Source organism: Ascaphus truei, chromosome 10, assembly GCF_040206685.1.
Source record: "Ascaphus truei isolate aAscTru1 chromosome 10, aAscTru1.hap1, whole genome shotgun sequence".
In the NCBI taxonomy this organism is placed as follows: Eukaryota; Metazoa; Chordata; class Amphibia; order Anura; family Ascaphidae; genus Ascaphus; species Ascaphus truei.
This window is the reverse complement of record NC_134492.1, coordinates 2,716,313-2,739,934: the sequence shown is the minus strand read 5'-3', so window position 1 is coordinate 2,739,934 and position 23,622 is coordinate 2,716,313. Positions and strand designations below refer to the sequence as shown.

General features: G+C 42.4%; 1 protein-coding gene and 1 long non-coding RNA gene across 5 annotated transcripts in view; one reads left to right on the top strand and one right to left on the bottom strand.

Moving 5' to 3' along the window:
• GTF2B (general transcription factor IIB) overlaps nucleotides 1-23,250 on the bottom strand; it is a 31,496-nt gene extending 8,246 nt beyond the window's left edge. The window contains exons 1-3 of one of the 4 annotated variants that reach the window (XM_075615602.1): nucleotides 23,092-23,250; nucleotides 10,535-10,641; nucleotides 628-761 (exon numbers count right to left, since the gene is read on the bottom strand). In XM_075615602.1, coding sequence (XP_075471717.1) covers nucleotides 628-761; nucleotides 10,535-10,641; nucleotides 23,092-23,108 — 258 coding nt within the window. In that variant the 5' untranslated portion in view covers nucleotides 23,109-23,250. The other 3 variants (XM_075615599.1, XM_075615600.1, XM_075615601.1) reach the window with 3 other exon arrangements.
• Nucleotides 23,251-23,342: 92 nt separating this feature from the next.
• The window catches only part of LOC142503433 (uncharacterized), a 48,442-nt gene continuing 48,162 nt past the window's right edge, over nucleotides 23,343-23,622 (top strand). The window contains exon 1 of the long non-coding RNA XR_012804017.1: nucleotides 23,343-23,589. This is a non-coding gene — a long non-coding RNA (uncharacterized LOC142503433). The remainder of the gene's footprint in view (nucleotides 23,590-23,622) is intronic.

Genomic DNA, 23,622 nt, shown 5'->3' with positions numbered 1-23,622 from the left:
GGACACTTTGTTTCCCAATGTGAAACATGTCAAGAAAACCTCTTGGACAATAAATAGTTGCCAGTTTCAAAATGTAACTCCTAGAAAGTTGGCAAGTAAAAACCTGAGCATATATAAATGTGGTACAAAGTTACACTGGCAAATTCCCCAATCTGAATATCCTCCAAAATACATGCACAGGTACTTACAATTATACCAAAAATTGGCTCACTGTACAGATGTTATTTGCCAATTATCAAAATATCTAGCATTTAATAGAAATAAATGCCATGCACCCATAAAGGATATCTGTATATCCATAGAGACACAAATGTCAAATTGCAGGTTTATACAATCAGTAATATTCGATACTTTGCTTTAGAATATTAAAGGATTTAAGGACCATTCTCTAGCCAGTAATTTGTATGCTCGGCACATTTCAGATAGAACAGCAGGTATTCGCATGCAAATAAGCACTCCGTGGGAGTCACAGAACCCCAACCACCTTATACATGAGGCCCTAGAGGTTTCTTACTACATTAAACAGCTTGTACATCCAAGCCAGGGACAAGGAACAGAATGGCTGTCTGAATGGGCCCACTGAGGTACTTTCTTGCTGCTGCAGGATCATGTTCTATAGCTGGTTACCTTGCCAATCATTGTGGTCAAGTCTCCACCACTTAAAAGAGGATTCTGGGTGTCTCCAACTCGAGATGGATCTTTGGTAGCTTTCTCATTGCTAAATGTTCTCCATTCAGACCCAACATCAATAACACGATCACCTGAGAATATCAGCAGACAGACTTTAGTTTATGTAACATTTCCTTCACGTTTCTGACTAACATACAGCAAGTATCCTTTTGCGCAAAGCTGAACAGGTAAATGATACAATAGGCGCACTTAAGAAATGCCAATCTGTGAGCACCCAACAGTGCATGTAACAGATTTGAAGACAGGATGATTTAAAGCACAAAATATTAATTAAGCTAAATTCTTTATATACATATTCAGCATGTAAATAGTTTAATTTAGTATGAAGTTAGAATTTATATTGGAAAATGATTAGCTGCCTCTGCAAAGATAAGTTAAAATCAGTCCGAACACAGGCAGATGTAGACATGCTTTATGCGATTTAAGAAACTTGCTATGTTTAATGTCTGCCGAATTGACTAGTATATATGATCAAGAGTTTGAAATTCGAAGGTTAGTTTAATATTTAGAAAGACAATACAATAGAGAAGTCTTAAAAGATAAGGAACATAGGATTAACTATATAGTTAGTCACTTGGTGACAGAACAAAGAGTGTCTTCTAAACAAAAGTAAATATTGTTAAAGAAAAACAGTGTTCTAAGGTTGATGATAGCCCACAATGCTCTTGGTCAGACTGAGGAAAAGTCAGGTGATTACCATGTTAAGACTGTTGGAAGAAAATCAATAGCGTATATTTGAATGTATAGATTCAGAATCATTTGCCATCCAAGAACCGAGCTAAGGATTCTCCACTAACTAAAAATTCTATACACCTGAATGATGTAACCGACTGAGATGAGGCTGTGAAAGAGGTTTTCTATTCTCTGATTAAATGGAGAAAAGAACCGGACCGGGGACTATTTGATATATATTGAAAGGTGAGACATTTATTTGCACATCTCATGAGCAAATCTTCAAGATTGATGCTTTAATTTCACACGTGAATGCAGCTTTACAGTAACGTTTAATCAAAGGCAATTAGTTTTCCATAAGCGAGGCAGTCCTACCAGTCAGGCAAAGGACTGCCCTGATAAAGAACGCCAAGTAAGTTACAAAAAAAACTTAAGTGGTGTTTATCAATTATTGGCCCTGACACCTAACATATTACCTACAGCAATGATTACATGGCATCACATTAAATATACAAAACTATCAGTTGTTTAATATTATTTGCAGTAGAAGTGTGCCTTGGTTGTGCGTTATGAATAACAAATGAGTCATAGAAAAGAGAAGAGATTGTGTAGAAGATGATCAGTACAACAATTGGAATAAGTCTGTCTTTGCTGTACATTCATGTGTTTCAGTAAATATACACATCTAGGATTCTCACAGCCCCATTTTAGAATCTGATTATTCATTAGCGATACAGCGCTGAGCATCGTGTGATAGGAACGTGTTAGCATCAACTATGTCACAGCCCAAATGGCCGTACACATCGTGAGCTGTTAAAGGATATTCTGCACCTGTAAACTTAAATGACATTGCAAAATGTGCAAGAAGGTTGCCATGTATTTATACCACATAATGAATAATAACAGCCTTTGTACAGGATTACAAAGTTATATGTAAAATATTAAAATTGTACAAACATTCTCAAATAAAATAAATCTTTAAAAATAGTTTTACATTCAAGGCTTGGCAGGCTCCTGGGATTTGTATATATGCAAAATAGATACAAAGGTCATTTTAGGAAAACAAATATAGTTTTACAACTAGACATTTAAATGTCTATACATACACCAAGTATTATATTAACAAAAATGGCTTGTCGCAGGGCTCCAGAAATGAAGTGATCATGTCAAATTTAAATTAACTTTCAGAGTCTGAGCTGCTCTAGCCCAGTAAAGCAAAAAGTTCAAACCCCAATTTCCCTAGTCTAATGAAGGGCGAGAGAGGGAAGCAGAATGTCCATTTTGGAAATAACTTTTATTTTAATGAAGCATTAAAATAAACAAGCACAGTATATTCAGTTTCAGGAAATGTCGACAAAAAGTCATTTGAAGTGCAAAACGCACATCTACCGCAGGCATGATTTAATAGTGTAATGCCATGAACAGGAATCCGTTCCAACTTAAGCTACTTCAATTTATTTATTTTTTTTTTTTTTTTTTTTTTTTTTTTTACAAAGGACAGAAGTCAGGCGATGAGCTGTTTACAATCTGAACTTGGTAAATCCATATTGCTTCCCATTTTGTCAAGTTCCTCAAGATACTTGGCATAAGTAGAACGCGCCATTTCATTTCTATTTTAAATGGGTGGAAAATAAGTGTGGCATGAACAGCCATTTCTTAATTCCTTTCTGCGATGTACGAAATGTAAACATAACTAATACAAGTGACAAAAGCAGCTTTTGACTATTTCAGGTAGACGTAGCATCATTTGACATTCAATTAACATGGCTTGTTTTAATGTATTGAAAGCTCAAGACCAGAAAGCTGCGCTACTCAATGGTTCTCAATTGGACATATCCCCGCTTTAGGGAGGACACCCCTGTCCTCAGACTTCCTGATGTACAATTAATGTAAACCGTCCCATTTCCCTCATTAACATTTTCCACGTTAAACGCTCAATTGAATGATCACTGCAAATGCCAGCTCACGGCATTAGAAAGGCCAAATGTTTATTATCTGCTCCACAGCACAGACAATAGCAAGGGGAAATATATACAGCTCATTGCAAAAGAAACAATGCAGGTTCTGTGCTAAAGCAAAGTTCAACAAAAACCGGAACCCGCTTTTGTAATTAATTTATTATATGGCAGTGTTTACGAGTAGAAATAAATTAAGTGTTTTTACGTAACTGAAAGTTGCGCCGGACTGCTCATCAACAGTAATCAGAGTTTAAAAAGTGTCTTTTCTAACTCAACATAATTGCTTTGCTATTAATCTATTTGCTAAAGGAACACTTCAGATATGAACGTTAAAGAGGCACTCCGAGCACTGGCGTTTCTTTCACTCCCGGGACCCTGCTGCCAGAGATACTGCCCTGGTAGGGGGTGGGGGCGGAAGCAGCTCTGGCTGGTTAAGTTGGGGATATCAAAATGCTGGCTTAAATGTCCCAGAAGCCAATAAGAAGCGGACATCCCACGTCTTCCTATTGGGCCACGTGACCAGGACATTTAGAAACCACAGATACACCTCTGTAGGGGCTGCTCGTAAGTATCTCAAGACGCTGGGGGGTCCCCAGAGCTGACATCGAAGCAGTTCAGCCCCAGGGACAACCTGCTTTAACCCTACTTTATTTGTTAGAAAGTGTCACTTTGAGTGCTCCTTTAAGTTAGAGATTTTATTATGGATATAATTGCATACGAAACATTTAGCAGTATGCCCTCTATGCTAGACTATATAAATATCTAATATATAGTTGAAAATAAACCGCTCATCCTTCAATTCTACTATTGTAATACATGGTGCATGAGAATAAGGTATATTGGATACAAGGTAGATCAATAAGAAGATCAAAAAGGATTCTCTACTAATTGCACTCTATGTCTAATAGGTAAGTATTAATCAGACTATTTGTCAATACATATTACATTATATTATGTGTATGGCTTATTATGACTGATTCAGAAACCCAGTTAAAATAAAAATATAAAACTTTATTACATCAAAATATATATGTGACGCAGTGCCTTTATTTACAGTGAATATTATTTAAAAATCCCAACAGGAGTACGGTAGAATAGATGTTCTCTAGTATCAATTATGAACACATATATAGGTGTATCTGTATAGAGATAGCATCTATCTTCTTGGACATCTCATAATAGGGTAAATATAAGAATAAATGTAACCTAAGCTATTAATAATCGCTATAGATTATATTCTCAATGAATGTGTCTTTTATGCAGATATAGTCTCAATTCCGATTAAGGAAACATATGGTAACATAGTAACTACTGGTATATGTACAGAGATAGCTACAATGTAGCATGTATATGTTCAGCTGTCTTTACTCAATATACATATGATTATACAATACAAGTCTGTATAGTCATATATATCATTTCCCAATCACAAAGATATGGGTAGGTATAACTGTATATCATATCAACAGATGGCTTTGCTGATAGCAATGGTAATAACACCTAGATCGAGGTATTTCATAACAGTATCCGACTACAGGTATCACCCATATAACTCCTCTTATGGATATATAGTCTCGGCTGACTCAAGTGTCAAGGGTATACCATTTCAAATTCAATGTCTTGGATGTATCTATTTATACCAGTGTGTCCTTCTCTTACGACGTAAAATATTGTTCTCCGTCACCAAAGACCCATACAATTTTTTTTCTCCGGGATATGCGAAATAGGGCATATAGACTTTGACAAATATCTATGGTCTCGGCGGACCAGAAATATAAGTATCTGTTGTGCACATTCAATATATTAGGCGTAAGTGGCCTCAGCGGACCGGTGAGCTATGGAGGGCTGAACCCTGTAAATATACAAGCCGTGCTTTCTGCTGGGATAGAGATGTCGCCTCCTGATGACGTCAGACTCTACGTCCAATGACGCGTTTCGCGTGTCACCACGCTTCTTTAGATGGGTGGAGTCTGGGTTTGTGTTCCTGTCTCGCGTTTATGTATCATTCAATTGGTAGGTGTGTGTATCCGTCTGCCAATCGGAACGGATATTCAGCTTGGAATCAGGAAATTATTTCTGTTCCTATTTAACACTATGTGGTATATTCTATACCGTGTCAATGTATAGGTGTTAGATTTCATGATTTAATAAACCTCAAAGTAAGTATTAGAGAGCAATGTGTCTAAATATATTAGTATCAGATTTTTTAAGTAAATCTCAATATTACTATAAAAAAGCTGTGTGTGCTGTGCACACGCATAGTAACTGAAACTTCTTTGACTTTTGTCACAGAAATTGTATTTGTGTTGGTGATGTTTTAATTAAAAATCAAAATACAAGTTCACTGACAAAACGCAAATAAATTTGACTTAGAATGCGCGTGCTCGGCACACATCCCCTGTATTAGCTATTTGCACTAAGTGTGAATTCCTCGTGGCACAAGTGTGCGCGTGGCACAGACTGTGCGCGTGGCTGTGCCTGTGAGTGTTATAACCGGCAGCCTGTCTCCTCTCCTGTGTGTGTCTGGTTACCTCTCTGTGTGAGCCTCAGTCCCTCTCCTGGTTACCTCTCTGTGTGAGCCTCAGTCCCTCTCCTGGTTACCTCTCTGTGTGAGCCTCAGTCCCTCTCCTGGTTACCTCTCTGTGAGTCACGCGGTGACAGCCTCCCCGCTGGCTGTGTGCTCACTAACCTGATGCTCTCACACTCTTCCTATCCAGGACTCCAGCACATCTAGTCTCCCCTCCTCCTGTATTACACTAAGCAGCACCCCTAGTTTGCCCCCTGCCGTCTCTCAGCTCCTTCCCCCCCCACCTCTCCATTTCTTCCTCTCTTCCGGGATCTGCGGCTTTGTCTGGACTGGGGAGGAGCCAGGGTCCGGAGGAGCCAGGGAGGGGTGAAGAGGCTGGTACTGAGCCGCCCGAACGTCCTGCTCCTCTCACCAACGGCTCCGCAGCCAGCCGCTTCTGCGCATGTGCAGAAGTCCGTTAGCGTCACCATTAGTAGTGCGCATGCGCGGCATGGCAGCGGACGTGTGGGAGGAATGGCAGCCGTTAGGAGCGGCGCCGGCGGCGATACCCGCATATGTAATCGCCCGTGTGGGGGGAGCAGCGCCCGTTTGGAGCGGCGTGACACCAGACGTGTGGCGGCTATCGCCGCCGCATATGTCAGCAGCCGGGGGTGTGTGGGGGGTGGGGGTGTGTGGCGGCAATTAGGAGCGGCGCCGGCGGCGATGCGACAGGGGACGTGTGAGCGGAGCGGCGTCCATTATGTGACGTCACTTCCGTTTCACATTTCGCCCCCATCTATCCAGTTTTGTTCTATCAGGACTAGGTGCCACGAAAGAAGTTTCACTTCAAAAAAGGGTTACTGCTATATGGATTTGTACATACTGTATGTGTACCCATGATGATAGTATAGGGAGACATAATAAATGGACAATGTTGGCCACCCTACTAATGGGATCTAAATAATAGTAATATATCTGGGTATATTTATCCAGCATATAAAGTGATAATGTTAATGTGTAGGAGTGTCTCTAACTATCTTGATCTGCCCTTATTGGTCAATGCAGATCTAAATTAAACTATATCTTCCCCTCTAAAACCAGTAGTGTTGGTGATCTATTATCTAGTATTGTGAAATAAATAAATAAAATAGAAGTGTATGTACTGTGTAGGAGTGAATAAAAATGAATAATAATGGCTAATAAATCATAAATGGATATATTTATTTTGTTTAATAATTGATATTAAAAAGATATGCTGAATAAATAAAACCCTCATTTAGGCCTTCTGGATAGAGTGTATCCAGTTGAAAAATCCAGCAGCATTCTTTGTGTAATAAACGTTTGTCCCAGTCTCCCCCTCGGGGGCCTGGGGAAATGTGTTCAATTCCCACAAAATGGATAACTCTCGTCTCCATCATGTACTTCATTTACATGCTTTGTCACGTGTATGCCTTATGTCTCCTTGATGTTCTAAAATCCTGGTTTTGAATAATCTCCTTGTTTTCCCTATGTACATTTTTCCACATTCGCATATGATCTGATATATGACTCCCATAGTTTGACAATTTATGAGGCTTTTAATGTTATATGTAACAGTCTTTGAGGAATTGGTGAAAGTTTTAGTTTTAGCCAGAGTTGCATGCTTTGCATCTAGTGTATGGATAGGATCCTACTGGTTCTACTCCTAGCCAGGTTTTCTGAGGCTGTGCCTGGAAGTGGCTATGTACCAGCCTCGCTCATATTCATAGCTCTTCTGTAGCCTATTTGAGATTGATCAGACAAGACCTCTTGCAGGTCCTCGTCCTCTAAGAGGATATTCCATTGTTTCTGCAAGATGTTTCTGACTTGTTGAGATTGGTTTGTAAACTTACAGATGAACCAGGACAACACTGAGATTATAAGATTCATCAGTAAGTTTACAAACCAAACAAGTCAGAAACATCTTGCAGAAACAATGGAATTTCCCCTTAGAGGACACCGAATATATTGAATGTGCACAACAGATATACTTATATTTTTGGTCCGCTGAGACCATAGATGTTTGTCAAAGTTTGTATGCCCTATTTCGCATATCCCGGAGGAAAAAAATTGTATGGGTCATTGGTGACCGGAGAATATTTTATGTCGTAAGAGAAGGACACACTGGTATAAATAGATACATCCAAGACATTGAATTTGAAATGGTATACCCTTGACACTTGAGTCAGCCGAGACTATATATCCATAAGAGGAGTTATATGGGTTATAGTCGGATACTGTTATGAAATACCTCGATCTAGGTGTTACCATTGCTATCAGCAAAGCCATCTGTTGATGAGATATACAGTTATACCTACCCATATCTTTGTGATTGGGAAATGATATAGATGACTATACAGACTTGTATTGTATAATCATATGTATATTGAGTAAAGACAGCTGAACATATACATGCTACATTGTAGCTATCTCTGTACATATACCAGTAGTTACTATGTTACCATATGTTTCCTTAACCGGAATTGAGACTATATCTGCACAAGACACATTCATTGAGAATATAATCTATAGCGATTATTAATAGTTTAGGTTACATTTATTCTTATATTTACCCTATTATGAGATGTCCAAGTAGATAGATGCTAACTCTATACAGATACACCTATAAATGTGTTCATAATTGATACTAGAGAACATCTATTCTACCGTACTCCTGTTGGGATTTTTTAAATAATATACACTGTAAATAAAGGCACTGCGTCACATATATATATTTTGATGTAATAAAGTTTTATTATTTTATTTTAACTGGGTTTCTGAATCAGTCATAATAGTAAGCCATACACATAATATATGTATGGACAAATAGTCCGAATAATACTTACCTATGACACAGAGTGCAATTAGTAGAGAATCCTTTTTGATCTTTAAAATATCTAGACACGTCTGACCTTGTCCCATGATATCCACTGCCAGCTGGGAGGGAGGGAGGGAGGAGGAGGAGAAGGAGGACACCTGTAGCAACGGCAGACAGTTAAATGTGCTTATCTAAAGAACCAAACTGCACCTAGGTCTGCAACGTGAAGGTCCTGGGTTACCAATGACCTAAAAAAGCTAAGACCCAACTTTGGGCCATAGATTAATGGGCAGTTAACACAGGGACATAAGGCTGCAGTTCAGTCTTTTTTTTATTATTTTTTTTTATTTTTTTACTTCAATAGTTTTATGTGTGCAATCTCTAATTACCTAAAGAACTGTATAGCTGCAGGTCAATTCGTTCTCCATGTATTGATAGGTCGAAATTTGGTGACATAATTAGTGAAGGGATCTGTTTTTCTTCTGCTTGTCAGTCAGTGGAAGCTCATGAATATTCATGAGCACTCCTGCAGTGACATGTGCTAGAGGGAGGGCAGGGCTGACCAAGGGGTGTGCCAGGGCTTGTGACAGGACATGAAGGAGCAGTGCCTTAGCAAATGGCTGTTAAAATAGAATACAAGAAAATTGGTCTTTCAAAGTTGTTTTTTTAAAAACAGAAAATGCTAAAAGTATTTTTTCTTACTACAGAACTGATTTATTTAAAAAAAAACACACATGCAGCATATTGACTGAACTGCAGCTTTAATACATTTATAGGAAGCAGACCCCACAGCTTTGAGGTAAATGGACAAGGTGAAGCTGCTTCTTCTCGCTACGTACTTAATAGAGAACACGTGATAAATATGTGGCAGGCAATCAGAACATTACAGCTCTTGTGGATTGCACATAGGACATCTTATAGGGAATGGGATGATGTATTTAAAAGAAATTAACCTAGTTTTAGCCAACTCCAGTTTAGCTGCTCTACACGGAGTAAAGCTCTATTTGTGTTTTGCGTGCCAATGTGTAGGTGAAATGACCACTCTGAGCAACATGTGCTCTTATCTGGATTGGTGTCGTTTAGCAAGAATAACATACTGACACTGCAGACAGGGCCATCAGAAGTCAGGACATACTTCAATACACAAGTGACAATTTACCAATGAGGCAATCATTTAAAGATCTGCAAAACCAGATATTGACAATTTATACTATAAGGACAATTACTGAAAAACAAAAACATAAGTACCTTTTGCTACAGCGATCACTAAAAGCTCAAAATGATGCAAAGCAAAGGTTGACATCACTCAAGCCTAAACAGATTTTGGAAGCGACTTGCGCCATCATCATAACTCCATGCCAGGACGTACTTGAAAACGAGAGGTACCTCATAGTATTACTTCCAGGGAAAACATTTTATAAATAAATTAGAAATCTGCTTTCATTAATAGGAATGTGTCACCATCTAGTGGATGGATTCCTAAGAGCATGCAGTAGGAATAACTGTTGTAGGCTTCAGTACTTGTAAATTGCAAAAGGGAAATTTGTCAGGTATGTGCACCGTTTCCTGAACTGCAGAGCATCGAAAACAAGAACATCTAAAGTTTAGTAGTGGGAGTAAGGAAGATTACATTTTCAAAACAAACTTTGCAATTTCCATGCAATGCATGGCTCCAATGGAGAGCATACCTCATTGCCCCCATATTCAATAAGCAGTAACGTCCATTTAGAGTGCTGAGATTAGGTCAACTATTTAAATTAATTTAACTAAAATGTTTGCAGCACAGGGAAGCTGCTTAATGTTCTATTGAATAATGACCATGATCTCCTCTGCTGCCAAATCACCAAGACCACTGCAGATACTCATACTTGCCTACTACCAATCCACATTCTGAACAGATCATATCTCCAGCTCTGTAATCCTCTACAAGAAGGGCATCAGGATGGTTTGGACATGTTACTTTTGGAAGGGCATCCACACTAAGGAAAAATAAAGGTTATTAATATGTGAACGTTAGAGAGGCAGTCCACACGGCACATTTGTTTAATATGTGCAGCCTTTGATTACTTTTATTGAAAACTAGGAACCCACGCTGCCAATCTATTTGTTTTCTGTTATCGATCAGCAAGGACCCGGCTTCCCTAGGTTCACTAAATGGCTACCTTTCAGTTTCAATCCTTCAGTCAGTGTAGCTCAGCAGCTACAATGTATCCTTATATTACTAATGTAATACCCAACAACTGCTTATAACATTGATAATTTGCTGCCAAACAGGAAAGTGTTACAAAGACTGCTGGGGAAGCGTTAAAATCTGCTATAGAAACCAAAGGAATGAAATATTAAAATTAAAAATGGCATTTAAAAAAAAAATGTAGTAAGTACAGTATCATCTAATATGACAGAACTGATTTTTTTTATAACACATCTTTAGGCTGTTGCTTGGATGCTCCCTTAAAGGCAGAGAACGTTAGGATTACTTTGTAGTGTATGCATTTATAAACTCCACTGCATACAAAACAAACCCATATATACTACATGACCATCAAAAGTAACCTGTTCAGTCACTCACTATCTCACTCTGCACTTTGGTTTGACTAATAGCACGTGTGGTGTTACAGAATTTACTATAAAGATGTCATTTAACCAAGAAAGTATAAACTGAACAGGAAAGAACCTGTGGCATTCCCTACTCTTAGGTTACTTAACCAGAAGGTCCTCATTACCAGGACAATTTAAACATTACTACACAATGTGTACAACATGTAAGCACCGATTTTATTTATTTATTTTTTAACAATGCTAGGCATTAAAACGCCCATTTAGCATTGACAAGTATTTCACCATCAACTTCAGCTGCAAAGTAGGGCAAAACAAAAGTCACAGTAGTTTTCACCCTACTGTGTTATGGAAATAGAATACCATTATTATCTAGTAGTACTAAAATACATGAGTCACAGTACAGCCCTACAATTATACTGAATTAAAACAAGCTTAGCTTTACACCCTGTGTGACGTTAGTCACAAATACATCTGAAGTCTCCAAACAAGGACACTTACAAAATGGGGATATTTCACATTTGACAATTATGGACAACTTCAAAGTTAATACTATTTACTACATTGAAAAGTATTTAAACTGAACAGGAGCACAGCTCTTAATTGGCATGCGAAAAAAAAATAGTTCAACACAGCTGGTCAGAAGAGAAACCAGTAAACTAACATGATGATGAAGCGCACTCACATTTATGGCCCTACTCAGCGTTATTGAATCAGAATCGGCAATAGATGTTCACATTTAGATATATACAGGGACATTCCTCCAAGACGTTTAAACATGCAAGAGATGTTGCACAAGGTAACAGATGTATCAAGATAGTTCTGCAATTGCTCAATCTAGACTGCAATCAGGTGTTTATCATTTGTATTGTATTGTATGTCTTTATTTATATAGCGCCATTTATGTACATAGCGCTTCACAGTAGTAATACATGTGGTAATCGAATAAATAACAGATAATATAAATAACAGATCATGGAAGTAAGTGCTTTAGACATACACATAACATTAAGGAAGAGGAGTCCCTGCCCCGAGGAGCTTACAATCTAATTGGTAGGTAGGGAGAACGTACAGAGACAGTAGGAGGGAGTTCTGGTAAGTGCGTCTGCAGGGGGCCAAGCTTTATGTATCATGTGTTCAGAATGTTCACAGTGCTATTCGTATGCTTCTTTAAGCAAGTGTGTCTTAAGGTGGGTCTTAAAGGTGGATAGAGAGGGTGCTAGTCCCATTTCAGGGACATTGTTTAGCTGTATCATCTTGTGTGACATACAACAGTAGGTGTTTTAATGATAGCTAATTTTAGAATTGTTATATTCCTCAACTGTAGCAAGGTGACCGCAAAGCGTTGCCCAAATTGTATACCCATTACCAGTAGCTGTTCAAGTATCAGTTGGAAGAGTGCAGTTGAAACGGTTTGCATAGCAGTTTCCCACACAAAGTTGAGGGCACATCTGCATTGCAGTTAATAAAATGCATCTAAACTGGACAAATTAGATTTGGAGTCCCCTCTACAGATTTATTTCAATGTGTAGTGGACATTTCCTCTTAGTAGTAGAGTACACTAACATCTATTGTATGATGATACAAACAGCTGCACTACAAGTTGGGTCTAGAGATATGTGAATCTTGGCAAAAGATTCACACTCTCCACAAATTTGCACGGCTCAGTCTCCAAAGGTACATTGTCATTCTCTTACCCCCTCCCCCCCCCCCTTCGCAGTCTAAACATGTCAATGTGTCTATTTGAATTAAAGTTCATTTTGGGTGTATTAATAGGGTTGTAGCCTCAGGTCCAAGCAATTGTGTTCTTGAGTTTGGCTTGGTGTGGGTTACTTACTGGGTCGCTGCTGGTGTTCCGGAAGTACTACTGAAGACCTGTGCTGTTTGTTAAAGTATTTGATTAGATAATATTTACGTAATAAAACTAGTAGCTTTAATGTGACTGGAATGACCCTGGCAGTGTCCACTCTCTGGGCCAGGGCCCCCGGTCTTCAGTAGTCTATTACTCAACAGTAAATTAATTTGCGCATTTAGTTTTTGGATTGTGGGCCAGTGCCAGCCCCCGCCACAGTGCCAGCCCCCGCCACAGTGCCAGCCCCCGCCACAGTGCCAGCCCCACAGCAGCAGCACACCCAGGAAGCAGGAACACTGAAAGCAGCAGCGAGACACGTGACATCACATCCCCTCTAGTCATTTATATAGTAACTTAAGTGTAAATATATCTAGAGCAGTGTTTCCTAACTGGGTTTCCACAGCACGCTGGGGTTCTGCAAGGATGAAACGGGTGCCACAGGATAAATCTGTAACAATCCTGATGGTGTGCCCAACGTAATGGCCACCTTTCTGACTATGCTGCAGTCAGTGAAATGATGCAGCCGATAACACATACTTCAGTCTGACTTTTTGAGACTCGAAAACGGGATTTCCCAAAACAAACTGTTTTTAAACACTGACAAGACTGTAACAATGGTGTTTGGGACCAAGACTAAAATTTTAAAGCTTCCATCGACTGAGCTCCAGATTAGAACTAACACTAACACAACCTAAGGGCTGGGATCCGCTGCGCCCGGCGGCGTGGGCGGCCGCACGAGCGTTCCCCACCAGCAGGGGAATCCTCCCGAGCCGGTCCCAGTCCCCCCTGACTGCACGGCTCACTACACACTGTGACGCATCAGCCGCCAGGGGATTCAAGAGAATTGTAATCCCAAGCGTCGACGCGTCACGTGGTGTGGCTGTGAGCCAATGAGGAGGGGAGGCTTAGGGGAGCGGGGAGGAGAGTGTAGGGGGAAAGCAGCTATTTTAAATAAACTGCAGCACCAAAGAAGACCACCCTGCTCCCTCCCACAGACTCTCTCCTCTTGGGATGGGAGGGTCCCCCTTCCGATTCCCCCCTGCTCCGATTCACCCACCCCCCGTGTGTATTTGTGAGTGCGTGAGTGGTAGTCTGTGTGAGTGCGTGTCTGTGTGTGAGGAGTTGAGGGGCTCAGCGACAGAGGTTGAGGGGCTGAACGGCTGACAGGCGGTCCCGCCCCCTCACATCATGGCCGCGCCCCCCACCCGTTTTATCCACGCCCGAAAAAATGGTCTCTTTGGACCGGAAAAAGACCCAAGTGCCTCTCCACGCGCCGCCTGTCTGCAGTGCTGCGCGTGGTCTGAGGCAGCGGGGCCTTAGCCTAACTCCTGTTACTTGTTTTAAATACCTGGGCATATGGTTTGACTCCCACTAAACATTCGGGATGCACATTGATACCCTGACAACCAAGACCTATGCCAAACTAGGGGTACTTTACAGGAACAAATCCTCCCTAAGTCTCCTGGTCAGAAAACGTATCGCACAGCAGATGCTAATGCCAATTATTGACTATGGAGACATGGTATATGGCTCGGCACCTCAAACCCACCTTAGCAAACTTAACACCCTCTACAACTCAATTTGTCGTTTTGTTCTCCAATGCAACTATAACACACACCACTGCGTAAAGAACTAGATTGGTCATCACTCGAGTCTAGGCGCAAAGTTCACCTTTCCTGTCTTGCCTTCGAAATCTTTATGGGCAAGCTACCCAGCTACCTGAACAAGCTCCTCACCCCTACCACATGCAGCACCTATCACCTGAGATCAGACTCCAAAAGACTGTTCATGGTCCCAAGGCTCAACAAAGTATCTGGACGCTCCTTCTCTTACCGTGCACCCCAAAACTGGAACAACCTACCAGAGACTCTTACATCCACCACCAGTTTAAGTTCTTTCAAATCTAAGGCTGTCTCACATTTTAATCTGGTCTGTAACTGTTTCAAACGCCCATAATACAAATTATCTTTAACTGTGCAAGCAATGTCTTGTATATAAGGTATACCCTGCTCATTATGTAACTGTATTTGTAACTATGTATTATTTGTCTTAACTCTGTGCCCAGGACATACTTGAAAACGAGAGGTAACTCTCAATGTATTACTTCCTGGTAAAATATTTTATAAATAAATAATATGCAACATATTACTAAGTGTAACATTGTTACAGCTGTCAGAGTCTGCTGTTTGTAACAACAAATCTGTTGCTCAAAAAAATGCACCTCAGACTTTCAAAAGAGGAAGGGGATATGACTAAATGGTTGCTATTAAATTCAAATTAGCACCAGGCTGTAAAAGACATACAGTATTTTCTAATACTACAGAACGGATTTTTTAAAGTAACTTACTATTATAAAAAATATATCACCATCTCATATCCAGTCCATACATAGGTACATCCACCCCACATTATCACACTACAATACTTACTACAAATGCATTACTGTTTGCTACCAGCAGTATAATTTATAATACAAGAAACTGAACACGTTGTGTAACTTAATTACTACTTTAAACAGTTTGCCTTAAATTACAACTATATACTACATATGCTACCAACCAGTACCCGATGTCATGGGAGACAAGGACAATTACACCAGGAATCAGTGCACTAGACAGAACTGCAGAGTTTAACTAAAGTGAATTTATTGGAAGAAGTTTCCACAAACGTCCAGTACAGAAGAAACTCACCCAACTGGGGTAATGACCTAAAGACCTAGGTGTCGAGACCTCCACCTGGAAGCTTACCCCGATATGCATTCCCAACTTGCGCGGCTGTCCGCTGTAGTATGGGCAGCACTGACTTGCTCTCCACTAGCTAGCAGTTTTAAATTCCCTGCTGTTGCTTCACTCCAAACCACCACTCAGGCTGATGATGCTCACAGACCTCAGCACTGGGTCTCCTCGGTTCCCGTCTGCTGACTCCCTGTCAGAACACACTGTCATGGAACAAGAACTACATTTTTGGTTCACCCCCCTCTTTCCCTTGCAGCTTCTGCCTGTCAGTCAGTTATATTTCAGCTGCATGGAGTTTGCATACACATACTGTGCCTGTGTGACATGTAACAATGTTGCATTTCTTGCCTCTGGGCATGAAATCAGTGAGCTGCTACTGCAGCCTCAGATCCTCACCAGAATGGGCTGGTCTGCCCCCCCTCCTGTTTGTTCAAGATAGTCTGTTCCAAGACTATTCCCTTTACCCACACTGCCCCTCACTTCCTTTTCCACCCTGGAGACTGAGTACAGCACCCTTCTCTGTTAATCTCCCATGGTGAGGCCATCTCTTTTTACCTGTTTCCAACTATAAATCACCACTACATACCATCCACAAGTATCTGTATTCTGCTGCTTTTTCCAATAAAGTGGAGGAAATATTATAGGACTTGGAGTGATTAAAAGGGAGCTGAGTTAACGCTATCGGGGGCCATTCACACATCAATCGTGACCCTGGCTTCAGAATACACAGCCTTCATAAAAAGGTCCAGAATTACTAATTTGAGGCTGGGGAGAAGGAGTATTTAATACCCCTGTCCCAATCCGGGATATGCCATCTAGTCTGGGTAGGAACAATAGTCCTCATCTCTGCATACAGCACCAGACTGTTGATTATTACAGCTGTTGAAGGTGTGCCAGGAAGCCCAAAACAGCATTCCTATCCTTAACAGTGCACAGGATGTAGGCATACACAGGACAATGTGTAAAAAACAGATAGGTAGCGCTATATCCTATTGTGCAGGCAGCCTGTGATATATCCCTGAACCCCAGTCAGGTGTAGATCTGTGCAAAAATATATATATCAATGGCGCTCTGCACTAACAAATTGTAACATATAATAATAGTAATATAAATATACAACCAGTGGCGTGGATGTTTCTCCAGGAATGGATATTCCACATGTGATGAACGAACATGTAAGGAAAAAATCATAACATAGTGTAATACTGTTAGGCATACATACAAACATATAACATAAGACGGACGCTGGGAACAACAGATGACCAATTACAAACACATTTAATAAAGCATTAAAAATACATAAAAATGAAAACTGTAGGACACTCCAACTCAGGTGGGGGTACCTGCTTACCGAATGTAAAAAGGTATCAAGCAGTGGATATATTAGAGTATCCCCTCTATGGATGGCTGCTGCTGCACCGCACTGCTGGGCTCACCCGTATTTCTCCACCGTAGATGTGACTGGCTCACTCTGTTAGTGTCATCCGCCTCTGTACGCCGTGGACACGCAAGAATCTCGTGTCTGCCAGGGAATGGTAGTTCCTTCCTGCTCGGCTACTGGAAGCGCGCCAAACGGAGCTGATGTGTATGCGGATGGATATCCGCCCGATTTCGGCAGTCAGCGGGCATCGGTTTAGCCAGTTCCAAGGGGGACAGGATTCACCACCGAGTCTGGAGGACCTCTCAGGAACACCCTACGCGTTTCGAAAGGCTTGCTTTCTTCCTCAGGGGTAAATGTGATATATACACAGGACAATGCCCACACAATTCCCTTCCAATCATACAATACAGGGATTACGGCTTTCTTGCAGAACAAGTCCACTCAGGTGGTCGACCTCTCCCTGGTTCCTCAACAATAGGCTTACTCCCATCAGTGTCCAGACCTACAATACCAAATTGATGTGATTACAGCTCTTTTTACAAGAGTTAATCCCCTGCAGGTCCAACCTCTAAACAGCGCTGTGCATAACCATTTTACATACTTTAAGAATAACAAAGAACTGATACAAGAGACAGTACATACATAAATAAACATATCGTTGACAGGTAGGGATAATGGCAGACACCCTTTAAGAGCAACTAAATCTACCCCTACCGCCACATGCAAGTTGAATGACAGAGGAAATAGCCTCCAAATCCTCAGTCCTACCCATTTCCTCTAAAGCAGCTACTTCCAAAGAGTGAGGTGGAAGGAAGTGGATTTCCACCTCCAAGCTCAACTCAGACATGTTCTTCTAAGGCTACACTTCGTGCCAGCGACAGCAGGCTATGGTCGCTGGAACAATCAAATTGAGATGACTTCCAGCTATCACGACCAAGCCGTCGCTATAAGCGCTGCCCAACGGGCTATTCAGAAGGAGAAGCAGCAGGTTCCTGAAGAATGCACAGCACTACTGCTAATCCTGCTCTTGCACCAGCACTGCCTTTTGCAATATCCCTCAGTTACACAAGAGAGCCACCAGCAAAGACCCTCCTGCCTCTGACTCTCCCATAACAAAACCAACCACCCCAATGCCCCCAAATGTACTCCCCCTGCAGCCCAACTCCTTTGCTAGTCACCTCCTGTGCCCCTACACACTATCACCAACCCACACCCTGCTTCCTTCACTCACAAAATCACACAATGTGAACAGTGACAACTGGGAGGGGCTTAGTGCCGATGTGCACCCAATTTTGTTCATTGACAAATATGAGAATATCAGCACATATGACATTCATGCAAAGGGAAATTTGCCATTTCAGGTGCATTCGCCCAAATGTGTTCATTTGCAAGCCATCTTAGGCCTCGACCATGGTTCCGGCGGGCGTGCTGAGGCTCAGGGAAAGCAGGTGCTTTCCCTTGCCTTAGACAGCGCGCTGTCAGGGGGCGGGCCAGTGACGTCACGGAGCTGGTTCGCCCTCATTGGGCGAACTGCTCACGTGACTGGCCCTGCGCTCCGGCGAGCGCTGAAATGTAAAATTCTGGTAAGACCTACGCTTCTGTGCGCTTGCGGAAGCGTAGACGAGCCCCTACTAAAGCCGCTCTAAATGCGGCTGTAGGGGCTCAGTGCTGAGCGGGAGCGCGCCTCCGCCAGCAAGCAGCAACCATGGACGAGGCCTTAGAATAGGCATCTATCCGGAAGTGTCAAAAACATGCGAACAATTTGCTGCTCAATTTGACCCATTCGCTCATCTAGTTCTTGCATAGATGTCAGGATCAATGCTGATCTCTTAAAAATCGAAGAGAATGTCCTCTAAAAGTTGCCCTAAAGGCAATCTCATTGCCAACCCAAACCTTTCATTTCATTATGAGTGGAAACAATCAGGCATGCACAACTTGTATACCTTGTTTTAGAGTTTGTAATAGTTATTAGCTTTTGGGCCTACATTTTTGTAAGACAATAGAAAATGAATGCTATGTTTAGAGACTTCAAATCTATTGCAGTTTACACCGGATTTTTTTTTTTTTTTTTTTTTTTAATAATACCAGATGTGGCTTGAAACCTTGTTCCTGAAAATTAAATTCTCAAATAAATTATAGTGCATGAAAATACTGATATCACTATATACCAGGCCTGCACAACTCGTAAAGTGAGAAGGGTCGAACTGCTCCAAGGAAGAAAAAAAAAATTGGCCCGCACGGGTGAAATCCTCATATCTTCCCCAGAACCCCTCACTATCAACCTTTGCGATCAGACAGACAGAGACACACATGGACGAACAAGAAGCAATCGACACTGAATTTTTTTTTTTGTCTTTTGGCGTTACAGTTAAGCATTGGCCATGTCATGGCAGTGGCTCAACCAGTAAGGGCAAACCAGCCACATGAAGTCATGGCCGCTCCCCCGCCACGCATTGCCTGGTGTCCATCAGGTCGCACTGATGCAGGTAACAAGCGCCGCCAGGCACCCCGTCAAACGCACACAGGAGCCTTAGCCTGTGTCATTTTACCAAACTGTACACATTACTGTACAAAGTAGTCAATGAATCAAGATTCTAAAGTTAGTCCTGAAGTCAAAACACCAACTGATTGAAAGTTAGAAACATGTGGTGTGCAACTTTTTTGCGTTAAGAAACCCTACAATTATAATGTGACATTCAAGCGAACCTCAACCCTCTTCAATAGTCTGAAATCAGATGCATTGTAAGGAACCCCAACCCTCTAATATGGGGTGTCTAAGGCCTCGGAAATTGTGCGCCCGCACTACCAAAAGCGTGAAGTCACATGCGCCTGTACTTGTCAAGATTCGTGGCCTGCATGCCAGCGTGAGTATATTTTGAAAAAAAAATAATAGCTATTTTATTTGGCTTAACCAAATCTGGGTAGGTGATAGGATGACACCAACATCAGTTTATAAACTGGACAATGTTTCAGATACCAATGAAACTGCTCAGCAGAAATTTCTACAGGAAGTTTACCTGTAAAAGGTGTATTGAAAGTTGCAAAAATAATTACTCCATAGCATTATGGTCTCACAGGACCTTTTCCATCATAAAAATCCATGGGAGGACAAAATAGTCTGGCATGGAGAAAACTGTTCTCATTTGAGTTATTTTTTTTATTACTTAAATTTTTATTGAGCATTTTTTCTACATACGAAATAAAAGTAAACAAAACATATAACTCATAAAGGGGGGATCAGGGAGGGGGGAGGGGTAGCATTTGTAACAATGTAGCACAGTACACAACAATTTAATTACCACATGTATCACTCTGTTCCAAGTATTCGTCTAATCTATATATGGGGATATACCTGCATGGCGAAACCAAGGAGCCCAAATCTCAGAGAATTGTGAGGTAGAGCCGTTCAGATAGGCTGAGAATTTTTCCATATAGACTATATGCCAAATGTTGTTATTTATTTGGTTTAAGGATGGGGGGGGGGGGGGGCAGGTTGTTTCCAATTTTTGGCAATTGTACACTGTGTAGCATTTAACATTTGGACTTGTACTCTAGCTTTTTTGGGGGGAATATTGGCCATTGGCTTTCCTAGCAAAATATATAGATATAGAGATAGATATATAGATATATAGATATAGAGATAGATATAGAGATATAGATAGAGGTAGATATATATACTGGGTCATGTGGGACAGTGATTTCTAGGATCTTGTGTATTAAGGTGAACACTTCCGTCCATGTTTGTTGGATTTTGGGACATGACCAGAATATGTGCAGAATATTCCCCACTTCACCACAACCACCTGGGAGAAAAGAGTGCAAGCCATGCAGGAGTCATATACCATCTGAATATTAACTTGTAAATATTCTCTTTAATCACAACGCACAATGAATTTTTGGAGGCAGCTTCCCAGATGTCTTTCCAAATATCGAGATCTATACAGACGTTAAGATCCTTTTCCCAGGATACCATATAGTTATCGGGGGTTTGATTGCTCTTGATAGAGGATAAACTTTGATATATTCTGGAGATAATGTCCTTTGTGTGGGGCTGGTGCAGACACCAGTCCTCATACAGAGTTAAAGCATGGGGTTGACTTGATTTGTAGACTGATTGGATATAATGCCTAACCTGGAGAAATCTCATTTGCGTTATTTTTAAGTGTCTGACCAATCACGCAGAATTGGTCATTTTAGCTAGAAACTCAGAACTTGTTTACCCACTTTCATGGAAATTTACAAATAAAACAGAAGGGCTCTTGTGTAAAAGATGTAAGGAAACTTGCAGCAAGTGTTGAACTGTTCTAAGCTAGAAGTGGGATGTCTGTGACCCAAAGACCATACAATGGCAAATTTAGTCACTGTAGAATTTCATAATCAAAAACGTGGTGCAGTTTCCTTTCTAAATGTTTAAATATGTTTGTGGTTCTGGACTCTAGCAATAAGACATGAGCGAGGCTCCCACCTGAAGCTGCTTAGCAATTTAGGTTGCACACAACCTCTCCAAAAGGGGATTGTGGCATGTGACCACACAGTTGATGCTTCAAATACCACCTGATAAATTGAAGTAACTGGTAAAAAATATATTTGTATAAATTAAGAAGTACCACAAAACATTTTTTTTTTATAAATAATGGGATTTATTTCTAAACATGAAATAGAATTGGCCCCAACGACCCAAAAGATACTCAACTTTAAAGCACACGTAATGGAGAAACCGTAGAAGAAGGAGTTGAGATTCCTAGACTAGAATAACCTACACAAGTTAACTAGTTCAGCGTCATCAACACAATGACAGGGCCTCTGACACAGGACAAATCATTTACAGTTATTCTAATTAGCATTACTCAGCCCATGTAACAAAAGTTCTGATCCAAGCTATGTCACTTTAACATGCCTTCATCACTACATAACTAATACAGAACACAAGTTATTTTTGTAACACTAATAAAGCGAGTTTGCAACTCATTGTTGGGTCTATGTACACCTGATGCTACTGGGACGGGGGGGAGGGGAGAGAAGAAAGCGGGTGGGGGTGGGGGAGAGGGCAGCGGGTGGGGGGGGAGGGAAGCGGGTGGGGGGGGGGGGGAGGGAAGCGGGTGGGGGGGGGGGAGGGAAGCGGGTGGGGGGGGGAGGGAAGCGGGTGGGGGAGGGAGGGAAGCGGGTGGGGGAGGGAGGGAAGCGGGTGGAGGGGGAGGGAAGCGGGTGGAGGGGGAGGGAAGCGGGTGGGGGGGAGGGAAGCGGGTGGAGGGGAGGGAAGCGGGTGGGGGGGAAGGAAACGGGTGGGGGGGAGGGAAGCGGGTGGGGGGGGGAGCGGGACGAGCGTGAAGCGGGTGGGGGGGGGAAGCGCGACGAGCGTGAAGCGGGTGGGGGGGGAAGCGCGACGAGCGTGAAGCGGGTGGGGGGGGAAGCGCGACGAGCGTGAAGCGGGACGAGCGTGAAGCGGGTGGGGGGGGAAGCGCGACGAGCGTGAAGCGGGTGGGGGGGGAAGCGCGACGAGCGTGAAGCGGGTGGGGGGGAAGCGGGACGAGCGTGAAGCGGGTGGGGCGTGAAGCGGGTGGGGGGGGGAAGCGGGACGAGCGTGAAGCGGGTGGGGGGGGAAAGCGGGACGAGCGTGAAGCGGTGGGGGGGGAGGGGGGGGGGAGCGGGACGAGCGGGGGGGAGTTGGTACGGGCCCCGAGCAGTAGCGGGACGGGCGAGAGCGGTACGGATCCCGGGTGGAAAGGAATCCTTACAGAGAGCGAGCTGGTGTGAGGCCTGCACGCGACAGCCAGGAGAAGCGGCGCGAGAACAGGCCCCCTCTCCCACCGTTACAGCCAGGCAGGCTCAGGCCGGCGGGAGACACCGGTGACATGGCCGGCGGGAGACACAGGTGACATGGCCGGCGCTCGGCTCGGACACTCACCGACTCGTCGACGCCATTACTGCCTTCAACTGAAGCTACGCACCGACTAACCAGCAGGGAGCGCGTGCAGCCTCTTATAGCCGCCCCTGTCACGTGCAGGGGGTACACGCCACATGCGGGGAAAAGGAAGGTCACGTGAGGGCCCACAACGGCATCGTTTCAACTGTGTGCCACCGCGCGTGCGCAATAGGGAGCGTCTGTATGTCTGCCTACTACTGAGCATGCGCAATGGGCGGGGCTAACCTCACGCGCTCCGCGCATGCGCACACATGTAACACGCTACGTGTCGGAATCCCACGCTCATTACTGATTCAGACAGCTCCTACAGGACTGGGATGTGCGAATAAACTCTTCTAATGGAAACACTAGGAGGTTCCTGCGTTAAGTTCTAGCAGTGGACGGATCTAGATGCAATAATATGAACCTGCGGTTACACCTAGTGCCTTGTGACGTCATAGCATTGTGACGTCATCCTTTTACCCTGGTGGTTTTCTTACTGTAAGAGCCATCACAGCAGTGCTTATGTGTTTC